At 60.1% G+C, this 25,615-nt stretch overlaps 1 protein-coding gene and 1 long non-coding RNA gene across 3 annotated transcripts; one reads left to right on the top strand and one right to left on the bottom strand.

The window, feature by feature from the left end:
* Positions 1-944: 944 nt before the first annotated feature.
* Positions 945-23,295, bottom strand: SEMA4A (semaphorin 4A). 2 transcript variants are annotated; one of them, XM_042975878.1, is made up of 15 exons: positions 23,247-23,295; positions 15,262-15,426; positions 13,587-13,747; positions 12,655-12,717; positions 12,349-12,447; positions 12,022-12,127; positions 11,141-11,257; positions 10,695-10,819; positions 10,348-10,520; positions 9,156-9,306; positions 4,621-4,801; positions 3,132-3,250; positions 2,884-3,041; positions 2,568-2,668; positions 945-2,176 (listed from the first exon to the last, which is right to left on the bottom strand). In XM_042975878.1, exons 2-15 carry the CDS (start codon positions 15,395-15,397, stop codon positions 1,584-1,586), a joined length of 2,283 nt encoding a protein of 760 aa, XP_042831812.1. In that variant the 5' UTR covers positions 15,398-15,426; positions 23,247-23,295; the 3' UTR covers positions 945-1,583. The 2 variants fall into 2 exon arrangements, with proteins under 2 accessions (XP_042831812.1, XP_042831811.1); XM_042975877.1 differs by lacking the exon at positions 23,247-23,295 and adding an exon at positions 16,123-16,376.
* LOC122235796 lies at positions 4,813-10,044 on the top strand. The gene is made up of 3 exons (XR_006213836.1): positions 4,813-6,222; positions 8,820-8,937; positions 9,715-10,044. It is a non-coding gene; the product is annotated as an uncharacterized LOC122235796 (long non-coding RNA).
* Positions 23,296-25,615: the final 2,320 nt, after the last annotated feature.

Genomic DNA, 25,615 nt, shown 5'->3' on the forward strand with positions numbered 1-25,615 from the left:
CAGGGCTGCAGGGAAGGGGGCTGTAAGACGAAAACGCCCTAGAGATGTTACACAGCAACGTGAATATCATTGACACTACTGAGTTTAAAAGTGGTTAAGAGGGTAAATGTTACGGTATTTGCTTTGTACCACGATTAAAAATAAATACATAAATAAAAACAGTAAACCATAGGGGAAGAGAGTTATGGGAAAAGGGTGGCCAGGTGTGAAGGTGACACAGAGATAGTCTCAGAGAGTCATTTGTGCGGAGAAAGCCAGACCACAGGGCATCGGAGAGGGCGAGGGCCTCCCTGGGGTGGGGAGGGGCAGCCAGAAAGGCCCCTCTCTGGCGTTTGGTGGGGAGGGTGGGGGGGGGCAACGTTCTCGTGTGTTTGGTTCCCGCAGAGAACACCTAGCACACCTGGGTGGGGAGGGGGGGAGACGGAAGGCAGGGGTCGTGGAGTGAGAGGGCAATGCCGGGGGTCTTGGCAGACAGAGGGAAGGGGCTTGGTTAGCCTGAGGGAGGTGGCACGGGGGTGTGGACAGAGCGCCGCGTGTCAGATTTGGGACATAAATCCAGTCCACGAGAGTTGACACCAACTGGGGCCATGGGGAAGGGGTGCCGAATCGGCGTCACGGGAAGCTGGGACAGCAGGGAACAGTAGCTGCGGGGATCAGAAGTGGCGGGGGTCAGCGACAGGTGAGGCACGGCCCGGTGGGTCCCGGCTGAGGCTGCCGCCCCCCAGCTGCGCTGGCCTGACAACGGGGTTTGAGCCACTCTCCTGCAGCGCCTGAGCAGAGGAGAGGGCTGGGGGGCAGGTCCCGGGTGGGGAGCCAGCAGCGCAGGAGAGACCAGTCACCCCACAAACCCAGAGCCCCTCCCTGCTGACGTCGTGGGACTGCCTGCTCGCCCCACCCCCAGGGTCCTCGGCTACGGCATGCTGCTCGGACAAAAGCACCACTCATAAGCTTTGTCTTTTTAATAAAAAATAAACTGTCTGTGACAAGCAGTTTTCTGAATCCCAAAATAAAGGAGGGGAGAGGACAAAGATCAAGGGGTCAGCCACAGCAAAGGAGTGAACAAGGCTCAGATGACCCCTGTTACTCCAGCCAGGCCAGCAGGGATCACAGTCTCCCCAACCGAAGCAAGAAGGAAGGTGGTCAGACTTCCGGAAAGACTTCCCAGGAGTCAGCGGTGCAAGGTTGACAAGGGAGGGGGAGGGCGCGCCTCCCTGCAGATCCCCGGGAGGGGGGCGCTGGCGTCTGAGGTGAGGTGGCGGCTGCGACCAGAGTGGGGTCGCCAGGGGTACGGGCGTGCTGTCCTGTTTGTATGTTGGTGTTTATTACCACAGGGTCCTGGACCACCCCCCCCCCCCCGCCCCGGAGGGTTCTGGAACAGCCAAGCCGGAGAGCGTGTGTGCATGGTGGAAGGAAGGCCCACAGGGGGTCAGGCCGCTGTGTCCAGCCCCGCCGAGGGCTCCTGGTGGCACACAGTGGCAGGAAAAGGTGGTCTTTCGTGGTACTCCCCCACCAAGTCCCAGGTCCCCACAGCCGGCATGGCCAGGCGCCCTGCCCACCCTACAGCCCCGGTCTGTGCCCAGAGTTTAAGCCACCTCGGAACCCAGACGGTTGTTGTCCGCGTCCACCTCGCCGGCCGAGGTCGTGTGGTCCTTGGGAGGTTGGAGGTGCTGCTTTCTGCTCAGGGGGGCCTTCTCCCCGGGAGGCAGGGTCTCACAGCCCCGCACCTTGCCCCGGGCTCGGAGCGCCCCCAGCGGGGAGGCAAGGAGAAGGAGGAGGGCTCCAGAAAGCACGAGGGCCAGGAGCACAGTGACCGTGAGGAAGTGAGGCCAGTAGGACCGCTGGGCGGCCAGGGCGGCCCCGCCCCCGACCCTGGTCAACGGGGCCTCCACACGCTCCCGGGGGATGCCCGCCAGTTCGGGGTCCAGGGCCAGGGGCTGATCCTGGCTGTGCACCCAGTAGGAGACCACAGGGTAGGAAAAGTCGTTCTCCGTGGCCCAGCACTGGTACAGGCCCCCCGCCCCGTCCTGCAGCAGCAGCAGCAGGGAGCCGTTGTAGACCGCCGCAGAGGCCTCTGGGACCGCCGCTTTGCCGTGACTCCAGCGGTAAGACGCCAGGGCTGACAGGCGGGGGCAGGGGAGCTCCACGATGGAGTTGGGGACAGACAGGACTTCTTTAACTGGAGGTGAAGGAAGGGCGAGCGGTTCAGGGAGGGGAGAGGAGGGCAGGAAAGCTGCGCCAACATTTGGACCCTGACTCCCCTCTCCCGCTTCCATTTCGACTCCCCAACTCGACTCTGACCCCTCCCCTATCTCCAGTCTGGACCCCAAACTGACCTCAGTCCCTCTGACTCCAGCTCTGCACCAAAAACAGACTGCGGCCTCAATCCTGAATCCCAGCTTAGACCTCCTAACCTTCCTCCCTAAGCCAGGACCCAAATCCGTCCCAAATCTGGGCGTTCAGGTCTCCAGCCGGGCAGGTGCTGGGGGAAGAGACTGAGGCAGAAAGGCCCATCCCTGCCCAGAAGTCCCTGAGCCTCCCCCGCCCTCCGCCCCCGGTTTCGCACTCACTGATTTCGGGGCGGCTCTGAGGCTGGCGGCTTCTGCCCACGGGGCCAGTGGCACAGGCGAACCGTGGGTTCCCTTGCTCCACGTCCTGCCTCCAGGACTTCCTGAGAAGGTGGGAGAGCACACTCATCCCTTGAAACAGACCAAAGTGGGAAGAGGAGGAGGAAGAGGGGAGGTGAACCCAGGATGGCTTGCTGTGACCCCTCCCCAGGAGGGGCGCTGTTGGAGGGAGTAGCCCCCAGAGAGAGGAAGAACCCCGCACGATGGGGAAGAAGGTCTTGGCGGGCCAGCCTCACTGCCATCCGGGACCGGCACTCACGGGATGGGGGTGGGCAGGAGGCGGCAGGTCCGGGACTCCGGATCCCAGGCACAGTGGGGGTCCCGGGCAAGGACACAGTCCACACAGCTCTCATAGACGCTACAGTTGGCTCGTGGGACCCGCCAGATGCCCCTCGAGGAGCCCGCAAACACTGCACCCTGCAAAAGAGAGGGAGAGTGACGGGGTCACCCTGCCCAGGGAGGACCCGGCACCCAAGCCCCCCACCTCATCGGAGGGCCCCTTGCCACCTGTGCGGGGGCCAGCAGCAGGTTGCGGACAGGTTCAGGTTCAGGGAACAGCTGGATCTCCTCCACCAGATGGACAGTGTTGTTCCCACTCCCCACAGCCTTGTGGAGGGACCCCGTGGCTGTGGGGAGAGAGCAGAGACTGTCACGGGTCCACAGACCCTTCTAACTCCAGATGGCCTCCCAGCTGTCAGACCGTTCCTGCTGAGTGCAAAGTGCACAGACACGGATCTGTCAGGCTGTTGCCTTCGATGCCGCGGAGATCACGTAAGTCCCGTCGTAAGTGGCTCACACCCCCGCCCCTCTGCCCCTCCTGTGCTGGAACCCAGCCCACTTTCCCCACGGACTTGGGGCCGAGGACAGCTGAGTGCTTTCCGGAGAAAACCATGTCACCAGCCACCCTCAGCTCCACCGAGTGTCCCTGCTCCGAGGCACTTCAGTGAAGTCCACCCTGACCACCCTTTTAAAAACTGCCATTTCCTTAACTGGCATTCCTCAACTGCCCTCGTGCTGAATCACTTTCTAATCTCCTAACACGCCGAGTAGTGACTCATGTGCCGTGTTTATCGGCGGCCTCCGTGCATTCCACACGGACCGAGCTCTGGGGGCGTTCTGCTCTCTGCTGGGACCCAGGGTGGGCACAGGTGACAGTGGCTGGAAACATGTCCTAAAAGAAGGAAGGAACCTGCAGGTTTCTTCCACTGAAGCTCAAGGTCACCCCCGCCCGGCCCTCCATAGACGCGCCTGGCAATCTTCCACATTCCCCGCGGGCTCTCTCTCCTCCTTTCCACAACGACTTTTGAATCTACCCCCTTTCTCTCCAAACCCCCCACCTTCTCTACCCCTCACCCCCAGCCCAAGACCCTGCGTCCTCCAGCTGCACGGAGGGGCCTGCACATAACCTGCCAGCCAGCCACCCAATCCTGCCTGTTCTACTCACTCACCACCAACCCAGCACGGGTGCTGGCCCCCACCCGTGTCCCAGGCTCCGGCTTCCTGCTCTCTCTGCAACTGTACCTGCCAGTGACCCCCTGGCCTGCCCCTTTCTTCACCACCTGCCCCTCTCCTGGATCCCACTGACCTTTCCTTCTTTAAAAAAAGCATGCAAGCTGCCGCCCCCCCCCCCAGTGTCCCCTCCCTGCTTCCCCTCACAGCAGACTTCCCAAGGAGGGAAGTCTGTCCTGGTTGCTCCCAGTTGCCCTCCACCTGCCCGCTCTTCACCTCTCTCCATGGCTCCTCCATGAGAGAAACAGCTCCTGCGAAGGCCCCCAAAGCCCTCTGTGTTTGTCACCCCCTCCAGCACTAAAGCTCAGAAGGCACGGGTAACCCCGCTGTATTTTTAGAGCCTAGCAGGGCACCAGGCACATAGCCAGTATTGAGAAAGCATTTGTCGAATGAAAGCATGAGCAAATGAACTCCAGGGCTTCCCTCCTCAGCCTGAAACGCAGCCCCTACGTGGTCGCCGAGGGAGGTCCTGGAGCCCTTTACTCACTGGTGCCCAGGTACATGACCAGATGGCTGTGCCCATCGACGCCCTGGACTGTCTCCACCGCGAGTCTCGTGTACTCCACGCCAGACTTCACCAGCACGGGGGTCCCCACCACCTGCTCGTCCATCAGGAAATGGTCCTTCATGAAGGTCAAGGCTTTATCAGAGGAGGGGCCCACGGAGCACTAGAGCGGGGAGGAGGAAGATCAGGTCGGCTCTCTCCTTCCCGTGAGCTCACCACTGCCTCTTCCCTCCCTCCCAGCTTCAAGCCTGCTGCGCCTCCCTCCCTCCACGCAGTCCTCATCTTAGGAGGTGGTTAAACTCCGGAGCTGCCTGGCCTTGAATTCCAGCCTCTGAACACCGCGCCGCGTATATCGCAGGCTTGCGGCGCGCACGAGATGCACGAACACGCGAAAAGTAACTAGAGCAGGCGTGACATGAAGAAGGTGCTCAGTAAGTGTCAGCGGTTATTACTTTCCTCCCCCTCGTCACCTTCATCCAGGGTGCCCGGCAGGAAGTAGGGTGACAGCTACCTGCTGCGGGGACCACGTCTCACTCATATCGGGAGCCCCAGGCATAGCCAGCGCAAGACTGGCACACAGCTGGTGCCCAATGGTGTTTGCGGAGTCAGTGACTGCACGACGGGTGCGACAGAAAGGGGTGGTGCAGCAGGAAGCGCTTGTCACCACGGTGTGGCATGAACTTGCCACATGAGTCTGGCAGAGCCCCTGCTCCATCCGGGGCCTCCTTTTTCTCACCCATAAAGCGAGGGGGACGGCGGACGCGGTGGGCCGGCTGTTCTCCAGAGGCCCTGCCAACACCAGCACACTGTGTGTCCCGATCTCAGTCAGGATCCTTGTCCTCCACACCCAAAAGCACTATGTTAGGGCCAGCCCAACTCTGTCCCCTGCAAGCTGTGTCCTCAGGTAGGTTTCCCCACCCTGCCCCGCTATGAGCCCCCATTTCCTTGTCTGTGAGTGAGGTAATAACATCCATGTTTCATTCTGATGCCAGAATGAGCACACACACCTATTCTCACTTCCTCCCCCGAAAACGTGGGGGGTGGGTTAAGGCAGAAAGCTACAGGGACTGGGAGAACAGGAGGGGAAGCGAAGGCAGCCACAGTTTGGAAGCTGGAAAGCAAATGAACAAACAGTAAAAGACTTAGCAGGAAAAAAAGAAAGGACTTTTCTTAAGCCAGCCCTGGGGTAGCCAAAGCTGTCTGATTTACAAGGCAGAATTCCTAAAGGTCATGAGTGAGTGGCCCCAGCCACCTCCAGAAGTGAGGCAAGGGAGGCACGGAGTCAGAAGAGTATTTGGAAGTCTGTCCAGGACGGAGGCTGGTCTCCTGCAGCTCCTGTGGCTGGGGGACTGGCCCTGGCAGGGCCTGGCCCAGGTCTGGAGGCTCACTCTCTGGAGAGGGTAAAGTAGAGGGTCTCTGGGCGGAGGGCACGGGCACACCATGGAAGCAGGGGTGAAGGCAGGGAGGCTCAGTGCATGCTGAGACTCCGCCCTCACCCCCTCTCCCCCAACGCCAGCAGCCAGGCCGTCCCCCTCCGAGCAGAAGGCTAGAAGAGGGCTCCGGAAAACTGACTGGAGGTCAAAGGTAAGACTTGATGATATTCATGTTGAGGGTCCCCAAGAAAACCGCCCAGCCAGGCCACCTCCAGGGGACAACAGTGGAGCCAAGTCCCATCCACCGGTGCAGTTTCCAAACAGCTGCATGGTCCCCACCCTCAAGTACAGCAAAGAGCCCAGGGCTACCGGACCAAAACAAACAAATGGAAAACAAACAAACAACACAGCTAAATGATTCAGAGAAAAGAGACCTTCATGCAAAGTAGTATTACCATTTTCAGAGAGTCCAAAAGAGGACTCTACTTCAAAGAGGGAGCCAGACACCACGTGTGTCCTGAAGGAAGACACACGACCACGGTGAAGGGATCAAATCAAACTCATGTTACTGAGTCTCTAGACCCAACCTCCAATGAATTTACAGGAATTCCTTAAACTCCACCACAGAGAGACATGGTCACCAAGATCTAGACAGTGAAAAATTCTACATGACAAGTAAATGGCAAGAGAAAATAAGAAAATGGAAAGGGAATGTATAGATTAAAAGAGACTTAAAAGAACAACACCTGGGGGCACCTGGGTGGCTCAGTCAGTTGAGCATCTGACTCTTGATTTCGGCTCAGGTCATGATCTCACAGTTTGTAAGATCGAGCCCCACGTCAGGCTCTGTGCTGACAAGTGCAGAGCCTGCTTGGGATTCTCTTTCTCCCTCTCTCTCTGCCCCTCCCCTTCGTGTGTGCTCTCTCTCTCTCTCTGAAAAGAAACATTTCAAAAAAAAAAAAAGAAGAAGACAAAATTGAGACACTCTCCCAGAACGTAGGGCCAAACCGAAGTCTTGGAAAGCTGGACAGGATTTAAAAATGGAGAGGACCAGTCCAGGAGGGCCAGAAAGAAGCAAGAAAACATTCTAACATGAACGTGTCCACTCCATGAGGGAAGGGACTTCTGTCTGCTCTCTTCACTGGTGTATCCATCCGCTAGTGCTTACAACAGTGGCAGGCGGCCTCAGAAACTGTCTGTTCATTAAAAAGAAAATAGGGGGAAATAGTTCAAGAAAACTTCAAACTGCAGGAACAACTTCCCAGGCTGAAGGGGCAGCCTGAATGTCCAGCGCAATAAATGAACAGAGTCCCGTCAAAGCACAATACTGTGAAATTTCAGAACTGGGGACAAAGAAAAGGCACTACAAGATTCCAGTCAGAAAAAAACAGGACATTCAGAGACTTAAGAACCAGAATGGCTCTGGGTAGCTCAGTAACCCCGTGGGGAATAACAGGGCAAGCCTTCCAAGTTTTGCAGGAAGCTTAGTTCTAGTCTAGAATTACCTGCACACATCAAACTACCAAATGTGAAAGTCGAATAAAGACATTTTCAGACACTCACAGTCTCAAAAAGTTTACCTCCCCTGTATCCCTTTCCAGGAATCTATGGAGGCCACGTTCATGAAATAAGATAGTAAAACAAGAAAGAAAAAAAAAAAAAAAAGAGGAAGTCACAGGTTGCAAGAAACACGAGAATGTCACGGACAGATACAAAGGGAAAGCCCAGAATGATGAGCAGGGAAATTCCAGGAGGGCAGCGGTGCCCTGGCCCCGGACGGCCAGCCGCTGGTCCAGGCCGCAGTGGATAGGAGCCGTTTCCAGGAACGTGAAACTGTTTGAATGCCTAACGGCTGTGTCTTCAGAAGAAATGCAGATAATTGAGGAAGAGTCTGAGGTTGAATTAATGATAAGAGCTTAGAAAACAAAGCAAGCAAAAAAAAAAAAAAAAAAAGTGAGAGAGAGATAATTACTAACCCCAGGGAAAAATTTTAATTATGTAAAAAGGAAAGGTAATCATGGCCTTCTACGTGGCTCAGTGGTGCAGAAGAGTCCGATATAAATATTGATCTAACCAAAATTGTGACAAAACTACCCTGGGAGATGAGGGGTGGGTGCAGTGGTGTGCTGGCAAAGCAGTTCCGGTGTGGGCGTCGGGGATCCCCGTCTCCTGACTCCTCGGGTTTGCCAACTGCCGTGACCGATACTCCCCCCGCGGCTGACCTCAAGCTACCAGCGTAATGTCAGTGCCCATGAATTTGGAAAGAGACGCACAAAAACAGTTCTTGCTAGCTGCTGCAGGCCACACACGACTGGGGGGCGGGGGGGAGGTGGCAGGGGGGAGGGGGAGGAACACAGTTAAATCCTCAGCGTCCAGAACGGGGAATTCAATAGATCCTGCCTGAAACTGAAGCATCAAGAGGCGGCAATAAAAGTATGTTAGAGACGGGGCGGGGCGCCTGGCGGGCTCAGTCGGTTAAGCATCTGACTCTTGATTTCGGCTCGGCTCTGGTCTCGATCTCACGGTTCGTGGGATGGACCCCCGCATCGGGCTCTGCGCTGACGGCACCCAGCCCGCTTGGGATTCTCTCTCTCCCTCTCTCTCTGCCCCTCCCCTGCTCGCACTCTCTCTCTCAAAATAAGTAAGTGAACATTTGAAAGTAAAAGTACGTTAGAGATCTGGAGATAAATACACAAAGTATCGGCTAAGAGAGTTGAAGGTGGGTGTCCCTCTAGAGAGGGAAAAGCGTAGGGCAGGGAATAAGGCAGATTTTTACAACCGACCGTGTAGCTCTCTATGATTCTTTAGATGGTGACCGTATAGCACTCGGATCAAAAAGCAAGAGTTGAATAACAAACGCAGATGAAGATGCCAGGCAGTCCTTGGCACAGCCCGTGCCCCCTTGTCTGCTCAGTGATGTGCTCAGGTAAGTGGTGTGCACTTGGCGGAGGGAGTGCTTCTCTGTGAGTAGGATGGGGTTGGAACAGCTGGGCCAAGTGTGTATCTGAGCAGACAGGGCCGGTTAGGGCAGGAAGCACCAACGATTGGACACTCACGGCGCCACGACAGGTCCTTTGACATGGGGGAAGCGTGTGTGTGTGTATCTGTGGAGGGCGGTCGCTCGGTGTTGGGGGTGGTACTCACGCTGCCTGGCCGGGGACTGATCTCGGGAACCCCGTAAGTAGTCCAGCGTGAAGTCTCTTTGTTCAGCTCCTTGTACTTGCCCTCAAAGACACGTCTGAAGTCCTTGAGAGAGAAGGCACAGATGGCAGAGCTCCTGGTCCCACCGATCTGCCTGGGGACAGCCAGAGGGGACACTGTCATCTCCTCTGCTATACCAGGAAGCTTCCCCTGTAGCCCTGGCCCACCCTGGTCAGAAAGCCCAGGAGCGAAGGGGTGTGGAGGGTGGGGCTGGCCTACCGATGCCTAGTCTCCCCGAGCTGTGGTGATAAGGCTGGGGGAGTCCCTTGTGGACCGTCTTGGGACCTGAAGTGTGATTATCCTTAAGGAGAAGTGATTGGGGCTCAGGCCGTGGGGGTGGCTGCTGCCTGTCTTGCCCAGGCTGGGCTGTACCCATGGGAGGGGCAGTGTAAACAGCTCCCAACAGGCTCCAGATGAAGCCCTGCTCCTTTTGGTCCTACTGATTCCTGATCCTCAGGGAACCAACCAGAGTCTGACTATGAGAATATTTGTATTCCTTCAGCCCTGGCCTGTGGACAACAGGTTTCTCTTGTTCTCTTTAACCTGATTGTGGCACACATCCTGTTCTCGGTTCTGGACGTCATTGATACCAGCCTCTGCTTACAGCAGGTATTTTTGGTACCGGACACATGGTCAGGAAGTACCTAAACACCGTGTGACCAGATCACAGCAAATCAACTGACTTTTCTCAGCCTCCAAGCAATGACTATTTTAACTTTAGTGATACTGATGGTGTTTCCCTTTTTGCTTTGGCCATTAGGAAGCTCAGAGCTAAATTGTGATCAGCACCTGGCACTGCATAAATGACAAACATCTGTAATGCGTCGCCCCAGTCCCTGCCTTGTCTTATTTTTCTTTTACTCCTGTTTCCTTATCAGTTTTTATCGTATCTTGTCTCAATGTTTGCCTTTGGTAAGCTGTCTCCTATTTTTTTTTTTTTTTTGGAACCAGGCAGGCTATAAACTAGTAAGAACCTGAGTTTTCTTTTTCCATCTACATGAAGGGGGTGGGTCTGATCCGTGGGACGTGGTGGCGATCACACGCCTTCCTAGGTGAGGTGCGCGGAGTGACAGCTCCAACCCGCCGGCCCCACGACCCGCGCGCGCAGCCCCCGCGTTCCCGCCGCTCTGCTCACCACTGGGAGCTGAAGGTGGCGTAGACGCGGGCGTCTGCGGAGGCAGTGGCGGGCAGCAGCACCGCGTGGCGGACGACGTTGAAAGGCAGCTGCCCCGGCTGCGCGCAGAGCAGCTGCGCCTTCAGGAAGGTGGTCCACTTCTTCTGCAGCAGCTTGTCTCCGCCCACGTCGTTCTAGGGCCGCGTGGGCGGAGTCAGTGGCGCCCCGCCCCGCTCCGCGCGAGCCCTGCGCCCCGCCTCCCGCGCGCCCGCCCCGCTCCCATTGGGTCCTGGGCGCTCGGCCCCGCCTCTGCCATCTCCCCATTGGCTGCCCCGCGGCCAGCGCCGCCTCCCGCCCGGGCCGCACACCTTGCAGACTCTGGCCACGCGGGACGTGTGGAGCTTCTCGAAGAACTCGAACTCGCTGGCCGTCTCCTCGAAGAAGAAGTAGACGAAGTGGGTCGAGGGGATGGCTGCCACGAAGGAGGCGTCCGCTGCGGCGCGGGGCAGATAGGCTTAAGGCTGGGACTACCCCCGCCCCCACCCCCTCAAGCGCTGGTCCGCAGGCTGGATGCCTGGAGGCCGGCCGAGGGTGGCCCTGGGGGGGTGGGGGGGGGGGGACACCTGGTCCCTTTTGTGTTTACTGACGCTTCGCGGGGCTGAGAACTGCACCCCCAGCAACAGTACTGCCTCGCACGGAGGAGGCCCCCTTCAAGAAGGGCACAAGGGGGAACAGCGGGTCTCAGGTTCTCAGGCCTGGCCTCCGCGCTTGCTCTGGGACGGGTCAGACCTGTCCTGGGGACTGGGGTCCTTACGCTGCAGCCAGCGGAGGAAATTGTCGGTCTTGAGGACAGGCTGGGGTCCCAGCGTGCGGATCAGGATGGGCTCGCTGCCCAGGAAGTTGTTCATGGTGCCAGAATAGAGCATCCCATCTAGGGCGGGGAGAGGGCGGGAGGCCTCCTGGTTGGAGGGGGTCCCTGCTCTCTTCAGACCTGCCTCTGCCTGGGGCCAGCATTCACATCGGTCTCTGGCCCCCTTCTGTGTTCTACACCTTCCTGTGGTGCCCAGAGCCCAGCTCACAGACCCCGCTGAGCCCCCTTCTTAGGGAATACTGCCTCAGGGGATAGTCATGCCTTGTGTCCCTCTGTGCACTGGCCTTGTCCAGCCTTCCTCTGGCTGCTCCCTCACAGGCCCAGCAGAACCACTTGGCAGGTAGAATCACTCCTGGTTCCCCAAAGGTGGCCGTGTTTTCCGCCTCCACCCCTTGGCCCTGCCCTTCTCTTCCTGGAACATCCTCGTTGCCCATCTACGTATCTTTCAAGGTCCAACTCAAAAGCCAAAGGCCACCTCTTCCAGGAAACCAGGGCGGGGAATCTGTTATGGTCTGTGTCTGGGAGGGCACAGGCCGTGATTTCTCGTAAACTCCACAGAAAAAATGGCTGAGCCTCAGGCCTCTCTTCTGCCCAAGACCCTTCCCGGACCCTCTTGCCTGCGTGAACCTCTCTATACCTACCTCCCTCCACCTCCTTTGGGGCAGCTTCAGCGGGATTGGTTGGGGTGCCCGAGTCTCTCTCTGACCTGGTGCCCTGAGGCTCCTGGCTTCCCCTCCCTCCATCCCCTGCCTTTCAGAAAACTGTCAGATTCCATATTTCCCAGAGTGACCTGGGAAGGCAGATACTGGAAACCTGATACTCACCTGCCAAGACAGCTGTGTGCTTATGGGCGGGGTCGAAGGGGCTTTGGCCTTTCCCCTCCACAACTTTGTCCTGGGAGATGGGCATCAGGTAGGAATCTTGGAGTTCCTAAAGGGGGGGGAGAGGCTGGGGGCCAGAACGCCAGGGTCTCATGTCTGGGAAATGCAGGGCTTGAGGGAAGGAGAGGAACATGGAGGGAAGGTGGGGCCAGGAAGCTCACGAGGGTCCTGCATCTGGAAGAGCAGAACTTTCCAGAGCTCCAGAGGATGGGCCGGGAGTAGGTGTGGAAGGGATGCTTGGGTCCGAGAGCTGGGTGCCCAATAACTCACGATGAAGGTACAAGCGGGGCTGAAGGCGAAGGTGCCACATGTATATAGGTGGGTGGCGTTGAGAGAGACCAGGACACGGATAAAGTTGAAGCACTGTGTCTGGGGAGACAGAGAATTCAGGCTGCCCCTCCCTTGCTGGGGGGGAGGGGGCGGGGCACCCCCGACGCAGTCTCAGTACGTTTTCACAGAGGGTGATGCAGGCGTCATGGTGGAAACAAGCATCCTCCGCTGCCTGTCCAACCTGAGGTCTTCCGGTGGCGGTCTGGGGGCTCTGCCCAGAGCCCCTGCACCCCCACTTCGGCTTACCTCATTACTCTTCTTCTTAAAGGCACATTCTCTCTTTTTTTGGTCACTGGCCGGCCAGGGTACCTGCGGTGGGGAGTGGGGAGGGAGACGAACGAAAGTGAGGTCTTCGCCTCTAGCTTTGACCTGCTGCCGTCTCCTTGGGCCAGGCGTGAAGTCACCGGAAGGCATGGTGGCCAGTGACATGCTAATGAGCTGTAATAACATCAGCTTGTGACTGTGGCCACTGCTCTGATGATGCTGGCGTTCCTTGGGACGCAGCTCTATGGTAGAACACGGCCTGCAGAATCAGACCTGAGTTTGAATCCAGAATCGGCCGCTTGGTGGTTAAGTGATCTCAGTCAATTGCACAAGCTCCTGGAGGGCACCCACCAGGAATGTATAGAGCAGCTGCTGTCAAACCACACGTTTCCTGGAGAAATTGTTTAAAATGTCGGTTCCTGTCTGCCACCTCAGAGAAGCTGCATCTTCACCCGGCAACCCATACGCGCAGGTGGCCCACAGGCCACACGCCGAGGGGCACAACCGGGAGATGCTCAGAAATTGCTCCCTCTCTCCCTCCTTCCTTCCTTCCCCCTCTCTTCCTCACACCATTCCCGTTAGGAGGCTGACTGTAATTTAATACACAGGCTTCGGTGATTTCTCCCAGTGGGTGGATGTCATGTTGCTGATATCATCGGAGTCAATGTTGCTGTCGTATGTCAATGATTTCCATTTCAGCCATTGTAGCAGTTAGTATCGTTCAAGCAGAATGCAGGGTACCAGCAAGTAGTGAGACCACTATGGTATCTCTTCTCTGTTCTGCAGACCGGGTACATCCGACCCGGTAGGATGGGTAGTCGGTCATGCGTAGGCAGACCAGGCACAGGGGTGGGGAGGCACTGTCGGCCCCCTCCCCGCCCCCAGCCCATGCCCTTCACCCCTGGCCTGCTCACCATGTTCTTCAGCTTTGGCATCCCCGGATCCTGGATGTTCAAGGCCAGGATGGCCTCCCGAGCCCCCACGTAGAGAGTGCCTCCATCACCACTCAAAAGCAGAGTGTCGAAATCCTGGAGGCCCTTCTGGTGGAAGAGGCTGAGAACCCTGCGTCCGTCCCCTGTTGGGAGTTGAGGAGAAGGGGTGAGTGATGAGGGCTGGCTGGGCACAGAGCTGACTTCCGAGATTGAGGTGGGGAGGGGAAGTGTTGGCAGAGTGTGCCCCCCCAGGCCCTGGCAGCCAGACCTACACTCCACCAGCAGCCGCCCCCCCCTTCACCCACCCTGCTGGGAGGGCAGGAGTTTTGTGTTGATCCCACAGCGGAGAGAAGAGGCAGCCAGAGACAGGGTAACGACAGCCCGGGGCTGGGGAAGGGTGGCCTGAACCCAAGAGACACACAAAGGGCCAGCAAATAAAGTGAGCCACAATGGACACGCTTCCAGGCCTGGCGGGGGTGGGGGGCTGTGGGGGGCAGGGGGAGGAGCAGGGGGAGCAGAAGGCAGACAGACAGATAGGACTGTGTGTCAGGGTGGCTGTGGGCTGTAGGGTCACACTCACCAACCCCCCTTCCCTTCTCTAGCAGGACATTTCTACCACTAGAATCACCACCATGAGCTGAACAGAGAGGAAACGTTCATCCCCAAAGGCCCCCGTGGGCGTGCCTGGCTGGCACCTGTGTGGGGGCAGCGAGCCGGCCACGGGAGGCAAGCGACGCCCTCATGGTCACCTCGGGGTGGTGGTGGTGCTGGGGGGATGCTCCTGTCCCGCTGGTACATCGGCAAGGGGACAGCCTCCCCCCCCCCACCCCGCAGGGCTGTGTTTGCACGTCAGCCCTAGAGGCCTGTCCTGTCTAGCTGAGTGTTCCCTTTGGAAGCTGTGAGAATCTCAGGGCCAAAAGGAGAAGTCGGCAAGGTGCTGGAAGGGGTGGCCTCCCCCAGACCTGCGTGAACCCCTCGGTTACTGGACGCCCCATCCTGCGGCATGACCTCCGGGCCTCGCATCCGCTTCCCGCGCAGAACCCGGAGGGCCGGCTGAGTACCAGCGTTGCTTATGTTGGGGATGCCAGCACCGGACACAGAGGAGTCCTCGCCAACAGCGGCCAGCGTGCGTGTCCTTTACCAGGTTGCCCCAGACAGATACCAGAGACACAGCCGTGCCCAGGAGACCCTGCGCCTACAACTCCTGGCATATCCCTTCCTGAGCCTTCTGCCTGCAGCTGAGAGGGCGGGCGGCAGAGCGTCAGGGCCTGCACCCCAGCGGGCCACCCCGAGTTCTCTTATTCCTGGCGTCTGGACGTGGCGCGGTCCAGCACCATCTGTGTGGTTGTTGCGGGCCTGGTGTGTGCGGGGCCACCGGGTCCACGGATGATCTTCTGGCGTGGCTGTGGCCTTGCGGGCACGTGGGGGTGTGAAAGCAGTTAGGGGTTGGAAGTGCCCGGCTTGAGGACAGTGACATGTAAGGAGGGAAAGAAAAACCACCAGCCCTGGAGAACCACCCCGGCCCCTTCCTCTCTTCCCTTGGTCTTCCCCCTTAGTCTTCCGGCCGTGGCACATAGTTTCCTCATCCACCCCTTCCTCTGCCCCTCCCCTCCAGCTCAGCTTGCCGCCCTGCGCTACCTGGCCGTCGGACACTTACCTGCGTGGTATATGACCCTGGGTAGGGGCCCCTGCCCAGCGGCCCCCGCGGTCAGCAGCCGTGGCAGCAGAAACAGCCAGAAGAGGAAAAGGCCCGGGAGGCTCCAGGGGTCCGGGCCCGGGGCTAGGAGGGCCATGCTCAGCCAGAGGCTGTCACCAGATGGCTCTGCGGAAACAGACACCCAGACACCCTCTGGGTGAGCAGGCCTCACCACATCCCCCCCGGGGAGCCAATAGGAGAGCCCCAGGCAGCAGAAGTGCGTTTGGGGGTGGGGGTGCGGGGAGGGGACAGTTTCCTTTCCAGAGTGCCTTCTGAGTCTCACTTCCATCATCCACGGGCACCAGCCTGCTGCCTCGAGCTCCCCTGTGGGTCGGAGTCCGGCCTCCTGCCTGCCCTTCTGATCTTTGGCCCCCAGCAGCCCTGCTCTGCCCTCTCTCACCTGAGTCTCAGGAAGTCCTTCTTGCTGTCTACCCTTTGCCTTCCCTCCCCGCCGCCCAGAGCCCAGACCTTTCCCTTCCCCGGGCCCAAGCAGGGGACTTTCTGGGGAGCAGCTTCCTACGCTCAAAGTGTAGGTTAATCAGACCCATCTCTGCTGGGACTTTCAGATCTGTGGCCGACCTCTCCCCTGGCCTCAGAGGACCCAGGCAGGCCTGATTCTGCCTATGCTGACCTCTCCCCTTCCCCTGCTGGGTGCAGGTCTTGACACTCTGGCCTACCTGGCCCTCCCTTGTAGGGAGGTAATGAGGGGCCGCCGCCAGGCAGCTCTGCGGCTGCCCCTCCCCCTGCTCTCTGACTCCCTGGGTCGCTGCATCAAGGTCCCCAGGATCATCACCCCCCAGCCGCCCACCTCATCGCACATACCCTCGAGCCAGCCACAGTGCAGAACCCCAGGTGTCCAGAGTCTTGGGTAGGGGTGCATCCAAGGGAAAGAAGAAGGGGCTTCCTAGGCCCCAGAGGCAGGGGACAGGGGATGGAAGGTCAGCCCGGCTGGGCCGGGAGTGCGGCCCGCCAGGTACCCATAGCGCCAGAGCCGGCACTGAGAGCTCTGGAAAACCAGAATTTCCACCTCTGGAGTCGAGTTGTGACAGATCCCTGGCTCAGGCGGAAGTCGGGGGGGGGGGGGGGGAACGCTGGGAGGGCAAGAAAGGAGGCACGCCTCTGCCCACCCCCCCTCCGTCTATCCAGAAAGTTTCTGGGCCATGCCAGCCACCCCACTGCCCTCTGTCGTGCCACCTCTAGTCCAACCAGCCCGGGAGTGGCTTCTTCTCTTGCTCAAGATTTCTCAGATAGGACGTGACCCTGTCCTCTCTGTTCCTCTTTTCGCTCACCCACAAGGCGGGGTCTCTCCACGGCTGTGTGCTCAGAAGTGCCTGCGGTGGTCTCCCCTTGGGACCCCCGCTTCAGGGGGGCCGCGGTCTTGAAAGACTAAGAGGGCTGCGTTGGGCTCTCCCCCGTGGCTTGTTCCCTCCCACGGCCTGGCGTCCATCCTTCCCCGGGGCAGCATCAGGCCAGGGGGAGCCCAGAAAACTTCCCATCTGAGCTCACACCCAACCCCCCAGTGTCTGCTCACCTCTCCCTGGAGGCCCCGGGGCGGGGGGAACCTCCTAATGCAGGGTTAACGAGGCATCTCCAGCCGGGGCGCACAACCTATAAAGTGGGTAGCTTCCGGCGCACTCGGCCCCAGGCCGGCTGGCTGCTGGTTTAAGAGCACGGCCATCCCAGGGCTAACCTGACTCGAGCTGGTGACCCAGCTCCTTCTCACACTGCCGTTGCTCAGGCAGGATGGCCTTCCTGCCGTGTCACTGCCATCCTTCTGGTCGCGGTGCAGCCCGTCATTCCCTAGAATTCCCGGTCAGGGCCCACTCATCTTCCCTCAGTTTCTCTGGGGGCTGGTCCCGGCCGGAGCCCTCCTGACAACTGTTTCGTGGCGACCAGCCTAAGACTCTCCCAGACTTTCATGGAGGCTGGTGGCCAAGTCCTGGGGAGAAGCCAGGGGCCACGCCACTCAGAGAAAGTCTTCCAGACTCAGAATCCAGGGAAGGGAAGATCCCTCCCGGACTCCGCCTTCTGCGCCTCCCCAACCCCTAGTCCAGATCTGGGACCTGCTCTGCCCCTTGGCCTCTCTGCTTGAACAGATTGGCTTATCTGGGTCACAGGGAGGGGTTCTGACTGCGGGGGAGACGGGGGAGGCCGCCCAGCTCCAAACTCCCAGCCCGACGCCCTGCGTCTGCCCTCTAGAAGTGCTCAGTTCACCGGCTGGCCCTAGTGCCTCCTGCCCCAGAGACCCGGGGATTCTCCTTCCCCAGCCCCTCCCGCCAATACGAGTAGTTCGCGTTATTAGGCCTTGGTCTCCCCAACAGTTTTAGCAGATGGGCACCACCATAGTCCCATTTCGCAGATGAGGAAAGTGATGTTACGCAGTGAGAAGCCAAGTTAGACTCAGATGGGCCTCGTTCGGAAGCCAACCCCTTGGCCACCCAGTGTGGTCCCTTCTCAGCTCTGAGCCACTTGGATGGGGAAGACACCTCCGAGGGAGGGGGTGGCCAGCTCTGGCTCTTCTGGGCTGAGAAACTGTACCTCAGGGACTCCCGACTCCGGAGGGGACAGAGACCTCTCTGGCCATCAGGTACGGGCACCAGCCCCACACGCAGCAGGGCCATCCGCTTCCGCGGGAGAGCCTGCCGGGGGGAGGACACCCTGCCCACCACCGTCCCTCTTGCGTGGGGGGCTCTGGAGTCGGAGGCAAAGTCACACGGCCATCACCCCCGTGCGGCTGGGGAGCCCACGGCCAGGGTGGCTTCGGGGGCACATGGCCCGGGCAGTCACGGGGGCCCCCCATTCGGAAGGGCCCACACGTGACCTAGTGCTCTCCTGCTGCCGTCCTGAAGGTGCCTGATCACTGCCGAACGCGGGACCCCACGTCTTCACTCTGCGTCAGGCCCGCAAGTGACGGAGCAGGTCCTGCCCCAGCATCAAGCAAGCTCGTGACTGCCAGGGCTCCTCAGCTGACCTTCCTCATTGTCCACACAAGAAGCCAAGGCCAGCAGGGAAGTGTCTTGGCGGGGGCTGGGGTCTGCAGGGTTCAGGTGGGGCGCTGGCGAGAAGGGGCCAGGTGTTCAGGGCCCAGCCTTAGGGGCTGTGACATTTCATGGCACCGATGTGGGGGCTCCCCAGCTTCTCTCTCCCCAGCCTGGGGACCCTCCCCCCCCCCCAGCAAAACAACAATGTCTAGTTCCACCCTGTCACCCGCTGAGGGTCCACCTCTTCTGGGGACTCCTCCCCTCCGGCCCCTAGACCACATCGGACAGTAGCCCCTTCCTGCCAGGCTTTCTGGCCTTTGGTAGAGATGTAGCTGTGGGGGTTGGAGTGGGGAGGGGACATGGAGACATCGTCCTCGTTCTCCACCCTACCATGTGCTCACCCCCCTGCGACCCTAACCCATGCTCACCCCCCTGCACCCCTACCCTGTACTCACCCCCTCTGACCCTACCCCATGCTCACTCCCCTGCACTCCTAACCCGTACTCACCCCCCTGCACCCTATCCTATGCTTATCCCCTCTGCACCCTACCCTATGCTCATCCCCCTGCCGCCTACCCTGTGCTCATCCCCCCGCACCCCTAACCTATGTTCATTCCCCCTCTACCCCTACCCCATGCTCACCCTTCTGCACCCCTACCCTGTCCTCACCCACTGAACCCTACCCTATGCTTATCTCCCCTGCACACTACCCTATGCTCATCCCCTTGCCCCCTAACCTATGCTCATCCCCTCTGCACCCGTACCCCATTCTCATCCCCCCTCGACCCCTACCCTATGCTCACGCCCCCTGAACCCTACCCTATGCTTAACCTCCTGCATCCTACCCTATGCTCATCCCCCCTGCACCCCTACCCCATGCTCACTCCCCTGCACTCCTAACCCGTACTCACCCCCCTGCACCCTATCCTATGCTTATCCCCTCTGCACCCTACCCTATGCTCATCCCCCTGCCGCCTACCCTGTGCTCATCACCCCTGCACCCCTAACCTATGCTCATTCCCCCTCTACCCCTACCCCATGCTCACCCTTCTGCACCCCTACCCTGTACTAACCCCCCTGCACCCTGCCCTATGCTCACGCCCCTGCATCCTACCCTATGCTCACCCCTTGCACCCCTACCCCATGCTCATCCCCCCTCCACCCCTACCCCATGCCCACCCCCCTGCACCATACCCTGTACTCACCCCCCTGTATCCTACCCTATGCTTATTCCCCCTACACCCTACTCTATGCTCATCCCCCTGCCCCCTATCCTATGCTCATCCCCCCTCCACCCCTACCCCATGCTCACCCCCCTGCACCCCTACCCTGTATTCACCCCCTGTACCCTACCCTATGCTCATCCCCCCTGCACCCCTACCCCATTCTCATCCCCCCTCCACCCCTACCCCATGCTCATCTCCCGGACCCCTACCCTATGCTCAGCCCCCTGCACCTCAACCCTGTACTCACTCCCCTGTATCCTACCCTATGCTCATCCCCCTGCCCCCTACCCTATGCTCATCCCCCCTGCACCCTTACCCCATGCTCATCCCCCCTGCACCCCTACCCCATGCTCATCCCCCTCCGCCCCTACCCTGTAATCACCCCCCTGCACCCTACCCTATGCTCACCCCCCGGTACCCCTACCCTGTACTCACTCCCCCTGAACCCTACCCTATGCTCACCTCTCTCCACCCCTACCCCATGCTCACTTCCCTACACCCTACTCTGTGCTCTCCCCACCTGCACCCCTACCCTGCACTCACCCACCTCCACCCCTACTCCATGCTCACTCCCCTGCCCCCTACCCTATGCTCACCCCCCACCCCCTACCCTATGCTCATCCCCCCCAACTCTACCCCATGCTCATCCCCCCTCCACCCCTACCCCATGCTCACTCCCCTGCACCCCTACCTTATGCTCATCCCCCCTGCTTCCTACCCTATGCTCACCCCACCTGCACCCTACCCCATGCTCACCCCTCTCCACCCCTACCCCATGCTCACACCCCTCCACCCCTACCCTGTGCTCTCCCCACCTGCACCCCTACACCATGCTCACCTCCCTTCATCCCTACCCTGTGTTCACTCCACACACACACCCTACCCTGTGCTCACCCCTCTCTACCCCTACCCTGTGCTCGCCCACAGAACTCTGGGGAACTCTGTCCCTTTGGGGCTCCTGGCAACATGGATACCTCACTGGAAGGGGCTCCAGGAGCTGGGAGAAAAGCCACTCCGGGCTTCATCAATGACCAGGTCCAGCTCCCCTTACCCCCTCTCCCTCCCAGCCTCAGGGGTAGCCCTAGAAGAGCGCAGTCCTGGGGTACATCTGCTTCCTGGCTCCCCTTCCTCAGCCCTACCTGCCCTGCCCCGTCTTGCCCTGTTTTTATGATCCAATCAACTTATATTTAGGTGCCTACTGTGTGTGAGGCGCTTCCTTAGCCTCTACTCCCCTGGCATCCCGCACCTCTTCCCACCCACACTGTCTCTCAGCATTCTCACCACCCGCCAAGCCCAATCCCCCCAACCCTTTCCCCGGGGCCTCCTAGGCCTCCTGGATCTGAGCTGGAAGGCTGAGCTGAGTGCCGCACACAATGGCCCGACCCCTCTGTCTGCCCCCTTCTCAAGGCAGAGCCAGCACCAGACAATGGCCCGCCCCCCCCCCCCCTTCAGCCCTCCGGCTCCCTTACCTGGAGCTTGGGGATGCACCGAGCTTCCCTCCCCCTGGAATGCCAGGCAGTTCCTGTCTCCCAGTGCCTTCGTCCGTGCCACACCCCCGCCCCCCATCCCCAACCCCATCCCGCCTCACTGGTCCTCAGTCACCATGGCGACCGCATCTCTAAGTGGGAGGGACTAGAATCTCCCCATATTCTTCCTCCTCCTACCCGTGTCCCCCTGCGCCCCACCTTCTGCTGCTCGTGGATCCACAGTGTGGGGGAGGTGGGACTCCAGATATGGGGGGAGCCCCTGGGGGTCCTTGCTCAGCTCCCTCTCCCCCTGTCAGGCAGGCACCACCTCGTCGATGTCCCCTAGCTGGGTTCAGGGGTCACGTGGGGCCAATTCTCTTTTATGGTCAATTTCTCAGGGTTTCCCTCTTCCCTGGGAACTGTGTATATGCACGGGGACAGGGGGTCATAACTGGATGCCAGCTGGCCGGACCCCGTGCACACTGAGTTTGCCAAGGAGGAGGTGAATGCACATACAGAGATCTGTGCAAACAGGCCGAGGGACAGGGGCTCCGTCAAGCAGGCTAAGAGGCCCTCTTCCATCCTTACTATCCTGGCTTCCGGGTTCAGGTTCTGCCATTTCTTCCCAAGCCACTGTGCCAGAAGCCTTCTTTGGCCAACCCCGTGAGACCCGTTAGGAGAAGTCTTATGCTCTAAGAGGAAGGATGAGGGCAGACTTCAGAAGGGACTTTCCAAAGGTCGAGGCCAGATAGGGATAACACAGAGACAGGCTGGGCTATTATTGTTCCCCAGCTATGAAGGAGCAAGCAGGGGCTCTGGGGGCAGTGTTGAAGCTGGGCCTGTGTCCTCTCCCAGCCCTGACCCTGAGCACCTACTCAGCAGAGCGCCCTCCTGTCCCCGCTGGACCTCAGCTTTCTCACTGCTAACAGGAGGAGGTGGAAAAGCCCCTTCAGGGTTGGCCCCTCTCTCGGCCTGTGGGAAGACTGGGAAACAGACAGCCCGGGGCCAGGGCGCAGAAGGCCTGGGTCCCAGGCACGGCTGCCTGTAACTTGCTGTGTGACCCTGGGCAGCTTGCTTGTCCTCTCTGATTCCAGCCTACCTGGGAGCAGCTCAGCTCATTTCGAGACTTCATAGTATTTTTAAGAAGGAAGTAAGTGTGCTGGGACCAGCCCCAGGCTCAGGGGTTCAGAGGCCAAGCCTGGTTCCCTTTCAGGTCTGGGTCGGGGTGGTGGGTGAGCGTTTCCGTCTGGAGTGGGGTGGCGAGGGCAAGGCCTGGGCCAAAAGCAGAAGTGGACTCTGAGCGGAGCTCTGTCACCACCCCCACCGCCACCATCTCTTCACTGCCGCCAGCACCCAGGCCTCGGGGCTTCGGAGGGCACCCGCAGGCTCCTCTCCCCCTGGACGGGGCTGTGGTAGCGGGGGAAGAACCGATTGGAAATCCAGGTGGCCAGGCCCAGAGGGAACTGGGCTAGCGGTGGAACAGGAAGGAAGAAGGTAAGACTATAGAAGGACTTCCCGCCCGCCGGGGAGTGTCCTGGGTCCTTCCCCTCTCCTTCCCTCCTTCCAGGGGAATTGGGTGCAGTCTCTGAACGGAACTGTAAGGGCCACATCTCTGAAATACTCCAAGGGGGCAAGGTAGAGGGAGCCTGCAAGCTTCGCCCGCATCCAGGGTTACCCGGGTGAGCTTCGGGGAGCCTCTCCCAGCCTCGATGTATGGAATCAGGGCTTCCAGGAAGGAGCCCAGACGTCCTGTGAGGCAGCAGGGACCCAGTCTCGGGCAGCGGCTGTGGCTGCGGCTAGAAATGTGCCGGGGTCGAGCTGGACACCCAGTGCCCTGTATCTTCTTGTTCCAGGTGGGGGAGGAGGGAGAGGCTTTCTGCAGCCTAATCTCCACTTCCCCTGCACCTGCTCATACACTTCCCTTTCCTGTGGCTGGCCTGGCCTCAGTTTCCCCACCTGTCAGGGCCCCATGTCTTTATTGCAGGAAGGGCAGCGAGTGGGTGATAGAGTTGATCAAAGGAGAGTCCCAGGAAGACAAAACAGGGGAGTGGAGGGTGAGGAGCCGCAGGCGCCCTGCCCCGTGGTCCCTGCCCCTCCAGACCCCCGGAGCTGCCCTTCCCCCAGTCCGAGGCCGAGGACCACCCAGAAGGACCCCCTGGGTTGTCCACTGAAATTGGCACCGACACCCAGGGTATGAGGAAACTGGCATCCCCCCTCCCCTCCCCCTCCCCCGGGGACCACGGTCCCCCTTCCCCACCACTTCTCAGCCTTACCCCCAGCCCAGCAGTGGAGACCCTAACCCAGGCGTCCAAGACTTCCAGCAGAGTCCGGCCAGGGCAGGGGGCGGAGCAGAGGCAGGCTTGGCAGGGGGAGGGGGTGGGGGCCCCCCCGCCAGCCCCCTCCAGTGCCCCAGTTCCCAGGCAGCTCTTAAAGGAACCAAGACGAATTAGCTAGGGACAGCTTCAGGGGGTGGGTGTAGAGGAAAGTGGGTGGCGGGGAGAGGATTAGACCTGTCAGGGGCAGGAGGGCCAGAGCGGGGGTGCTGACACCCCCTCCAGGGCCCGGAAGCCCTCCAACTCCTCAGTCTAGCCGTTCCCTCATCCCATGTGACCCCCACGGTGGCCACCCAGCTTCTGACTGCCACCCCCTCGGATCCTGGCCCCTATTCCCCTTGGGCCTCTGCCCACTTCCTCCCCCTCCCCCATATTCGTGCCACCTCAGTCTCCGGTGAGAGCTGCCAGCTGGCACGGACTGGTACTAAGCGCGGAGATCTGGCCCAAGGATTGTAAGGGCCTGAGGCCTGGCCCCAGAGGCGCGGGGGGGAGGTGGGGGGGGGGAGGCCAGCACCTCAAGGTCACTGCAGGGGGCCGGGGACAGGAGGCACCCTCCCCTCCCAATCCCCCTCCAAGTCTTGCCCGTCTGCCCCTCTGGCTGTGGGATAAGGGGCTCCGAGGGAGCTGAGGATGCAGGGTCCAAGCCTGTGGGTTGTTAGGGCGGGGACAGCGAAAAAGCAAATGACTTGATGGGTTACTTGTGGCCACGGAGGGGCCGGGCAGCCAGAGAAGCATTCGGCAGAGGGAGACAGAAATGGAGACGGAAAGACAGCAGCCGGTTTTCAGCCCTGGCCCCCCAGTGTCCACAGTATGAATTTCAGTCTCTGGAGTGTGGGAAGGCTCTGGCCCAGTCCTCCTGGGCCCCGGCTTTCCCCCAGCTTCAGGGTATGCTAAGTCTGCGACCTGCAGCGGGTTTCCTTCCATTTCTACCTGATAGAATATTCTGAAAGTCATCTCTACACCCAACGTGGGGCTCGAACTCACGACCCCGAGATCAAGGGTCGCAGGCTCCTCTGAGCCAGCCAGGCCCCCCGCCCCATAAAACTCTTCCTGTCCTTCCCTGCCCCCCCAAAAGAACCCCTTCGTCCAGAAAGCCCTCTGGCGTCCCCACAGCGTTCTGAGTTGCCACCGTGTTTTGTGGGAGTCAGGAGCCCCGCGCCCCACCACCAGCAAGCTGGGTGACTTTGTGGCCGACCCTGTCTCCTCGCTGGCTTTGGGGTGCTTCACCCAAAGCGAGGACTAACCCCCCCCCCCCGCCCGCCCAGCAGTGGCTCTGCAGGAAGCGCTCACACTGAGCGGTCCCATTCCTGCACTTACGGGTACTGGCCAAGTACCTGCTCCGGGGTCAGGCCCTGCGCTAGGTGCTGGGGGGTCAGCGTGAATAAAACATGAAAACGCCTGTCCGGGGTGGAGGACAGAACATGAGGAGATGCAGAAATGAGATACGTCCGGTGGTGCTAAGTGTAGGGACAGGCGCGCAGTATTTGATGGGAAAAGTGGTCCAGGCTAGGGAAGCGCTCAAAGCGGGCAGGCGCTTGGGGGGTTCCGGGAACACCAAGGCGGTCAGTGCGGCCTGAGGGGCTGGTGAGGGACGCGCTGTCCCCTAGGTTGTCACGCAGGGCTTCACACGGCGTTCGTGGCTGCTGTCTGGCCTCCCACTGCTTTGGGAAGGCTCTGGAGAGTTTTGAGCAGAGGAGTGGCCGGAGCGGTAAAGGGTCACTCTGCCCCTGCGTGGAGAGCAACGCGTGGGGGGCGGGGGCAGGAGACCAGCCAGGAGGGACTGCCACCGTCCCGACAAGAGGCGGAGGCGGGGCGGGGGTTGTAGAATGAACTGGGTTCCAGATCCATGCTAAAGACGGAGGTGACGGAACGTGCCGACGGACTGAGTGTGGGGCTCGAGAGGGCTTGAGGAGTCACGGGTGGACTCCAGCCTGAGCAGCTGGGGAGAAGGACGGTCAGCAGGCGCCCCGGGGAAGACGACAGGCAGAGCAGGTCGGGGGCGGGTGGCAGTCAGGCTATCCGCTCCGGACATGCTAACTTGGACAAGCATCAGGTTTGGGGTTCAGGGCAAAGGAATGAGTTGAAGGCGTCAACCTGGGAGTCAGCCGTGTGTGGATGGTGTCGAAGGCCGTGAGCCTGGAGGAGATGTCTCCAGGCCCCAGTGTAGACAGAGAGGGGTCGGGTCCGGGCACTCAGTCTGTCAGAGGTGGGGGAGAAGAGGAAGACCCAGCAGTGTGGGCTGAGAGGGACCAGAGTCATCGTCCGTGACCAGCAAGGTCAAGGAAGGTGAGGACGCAGCAGGGACCAGT

The sequence above is a fragment of the Panthera tigris genome, chromosome F3 (assembly GCF_018350195.1).
Source record: "Panthera tigris isolate Pti1 chromosome F3, P.tigris_Pti1_mat1.1, whole genome shotgun sequence".
Taxonomy (NCBI): domain Eukaryota; kingdom Metazoa; phylum Chordata; class Mammalia; order Carnivora; family Felidae; genus Panthera; species Panthera tigris.

What these genes read in the sequence shown, in the direction of transcription:
- SEMA4A (XM_042975877.1), bottom strand. Translation starts at nt 16,180, where the DNA reads ATGCACCCCTACCCAAGACTCTGGACACCTGGGGTTCTGCACTGTGGC. An exon ending in GCCCCGCTTGTACCTTCATC is followed by an intron (nt 12,128 to 12,348) that starts GTGAGTTATTGG and finishes CCCCCCCTTTAG; the next exon opens with GAACTCCAAGATTCCTACCT. An exon ending in GGTCATGTACCTGGGCACCA is followed by an intron (nt 3,251 to 4,620) that starts GTGAGTAAAGGG and finishes CTCTCCCCACAG; the next exon opens with CCACGGGGTCCCTCCACAAG.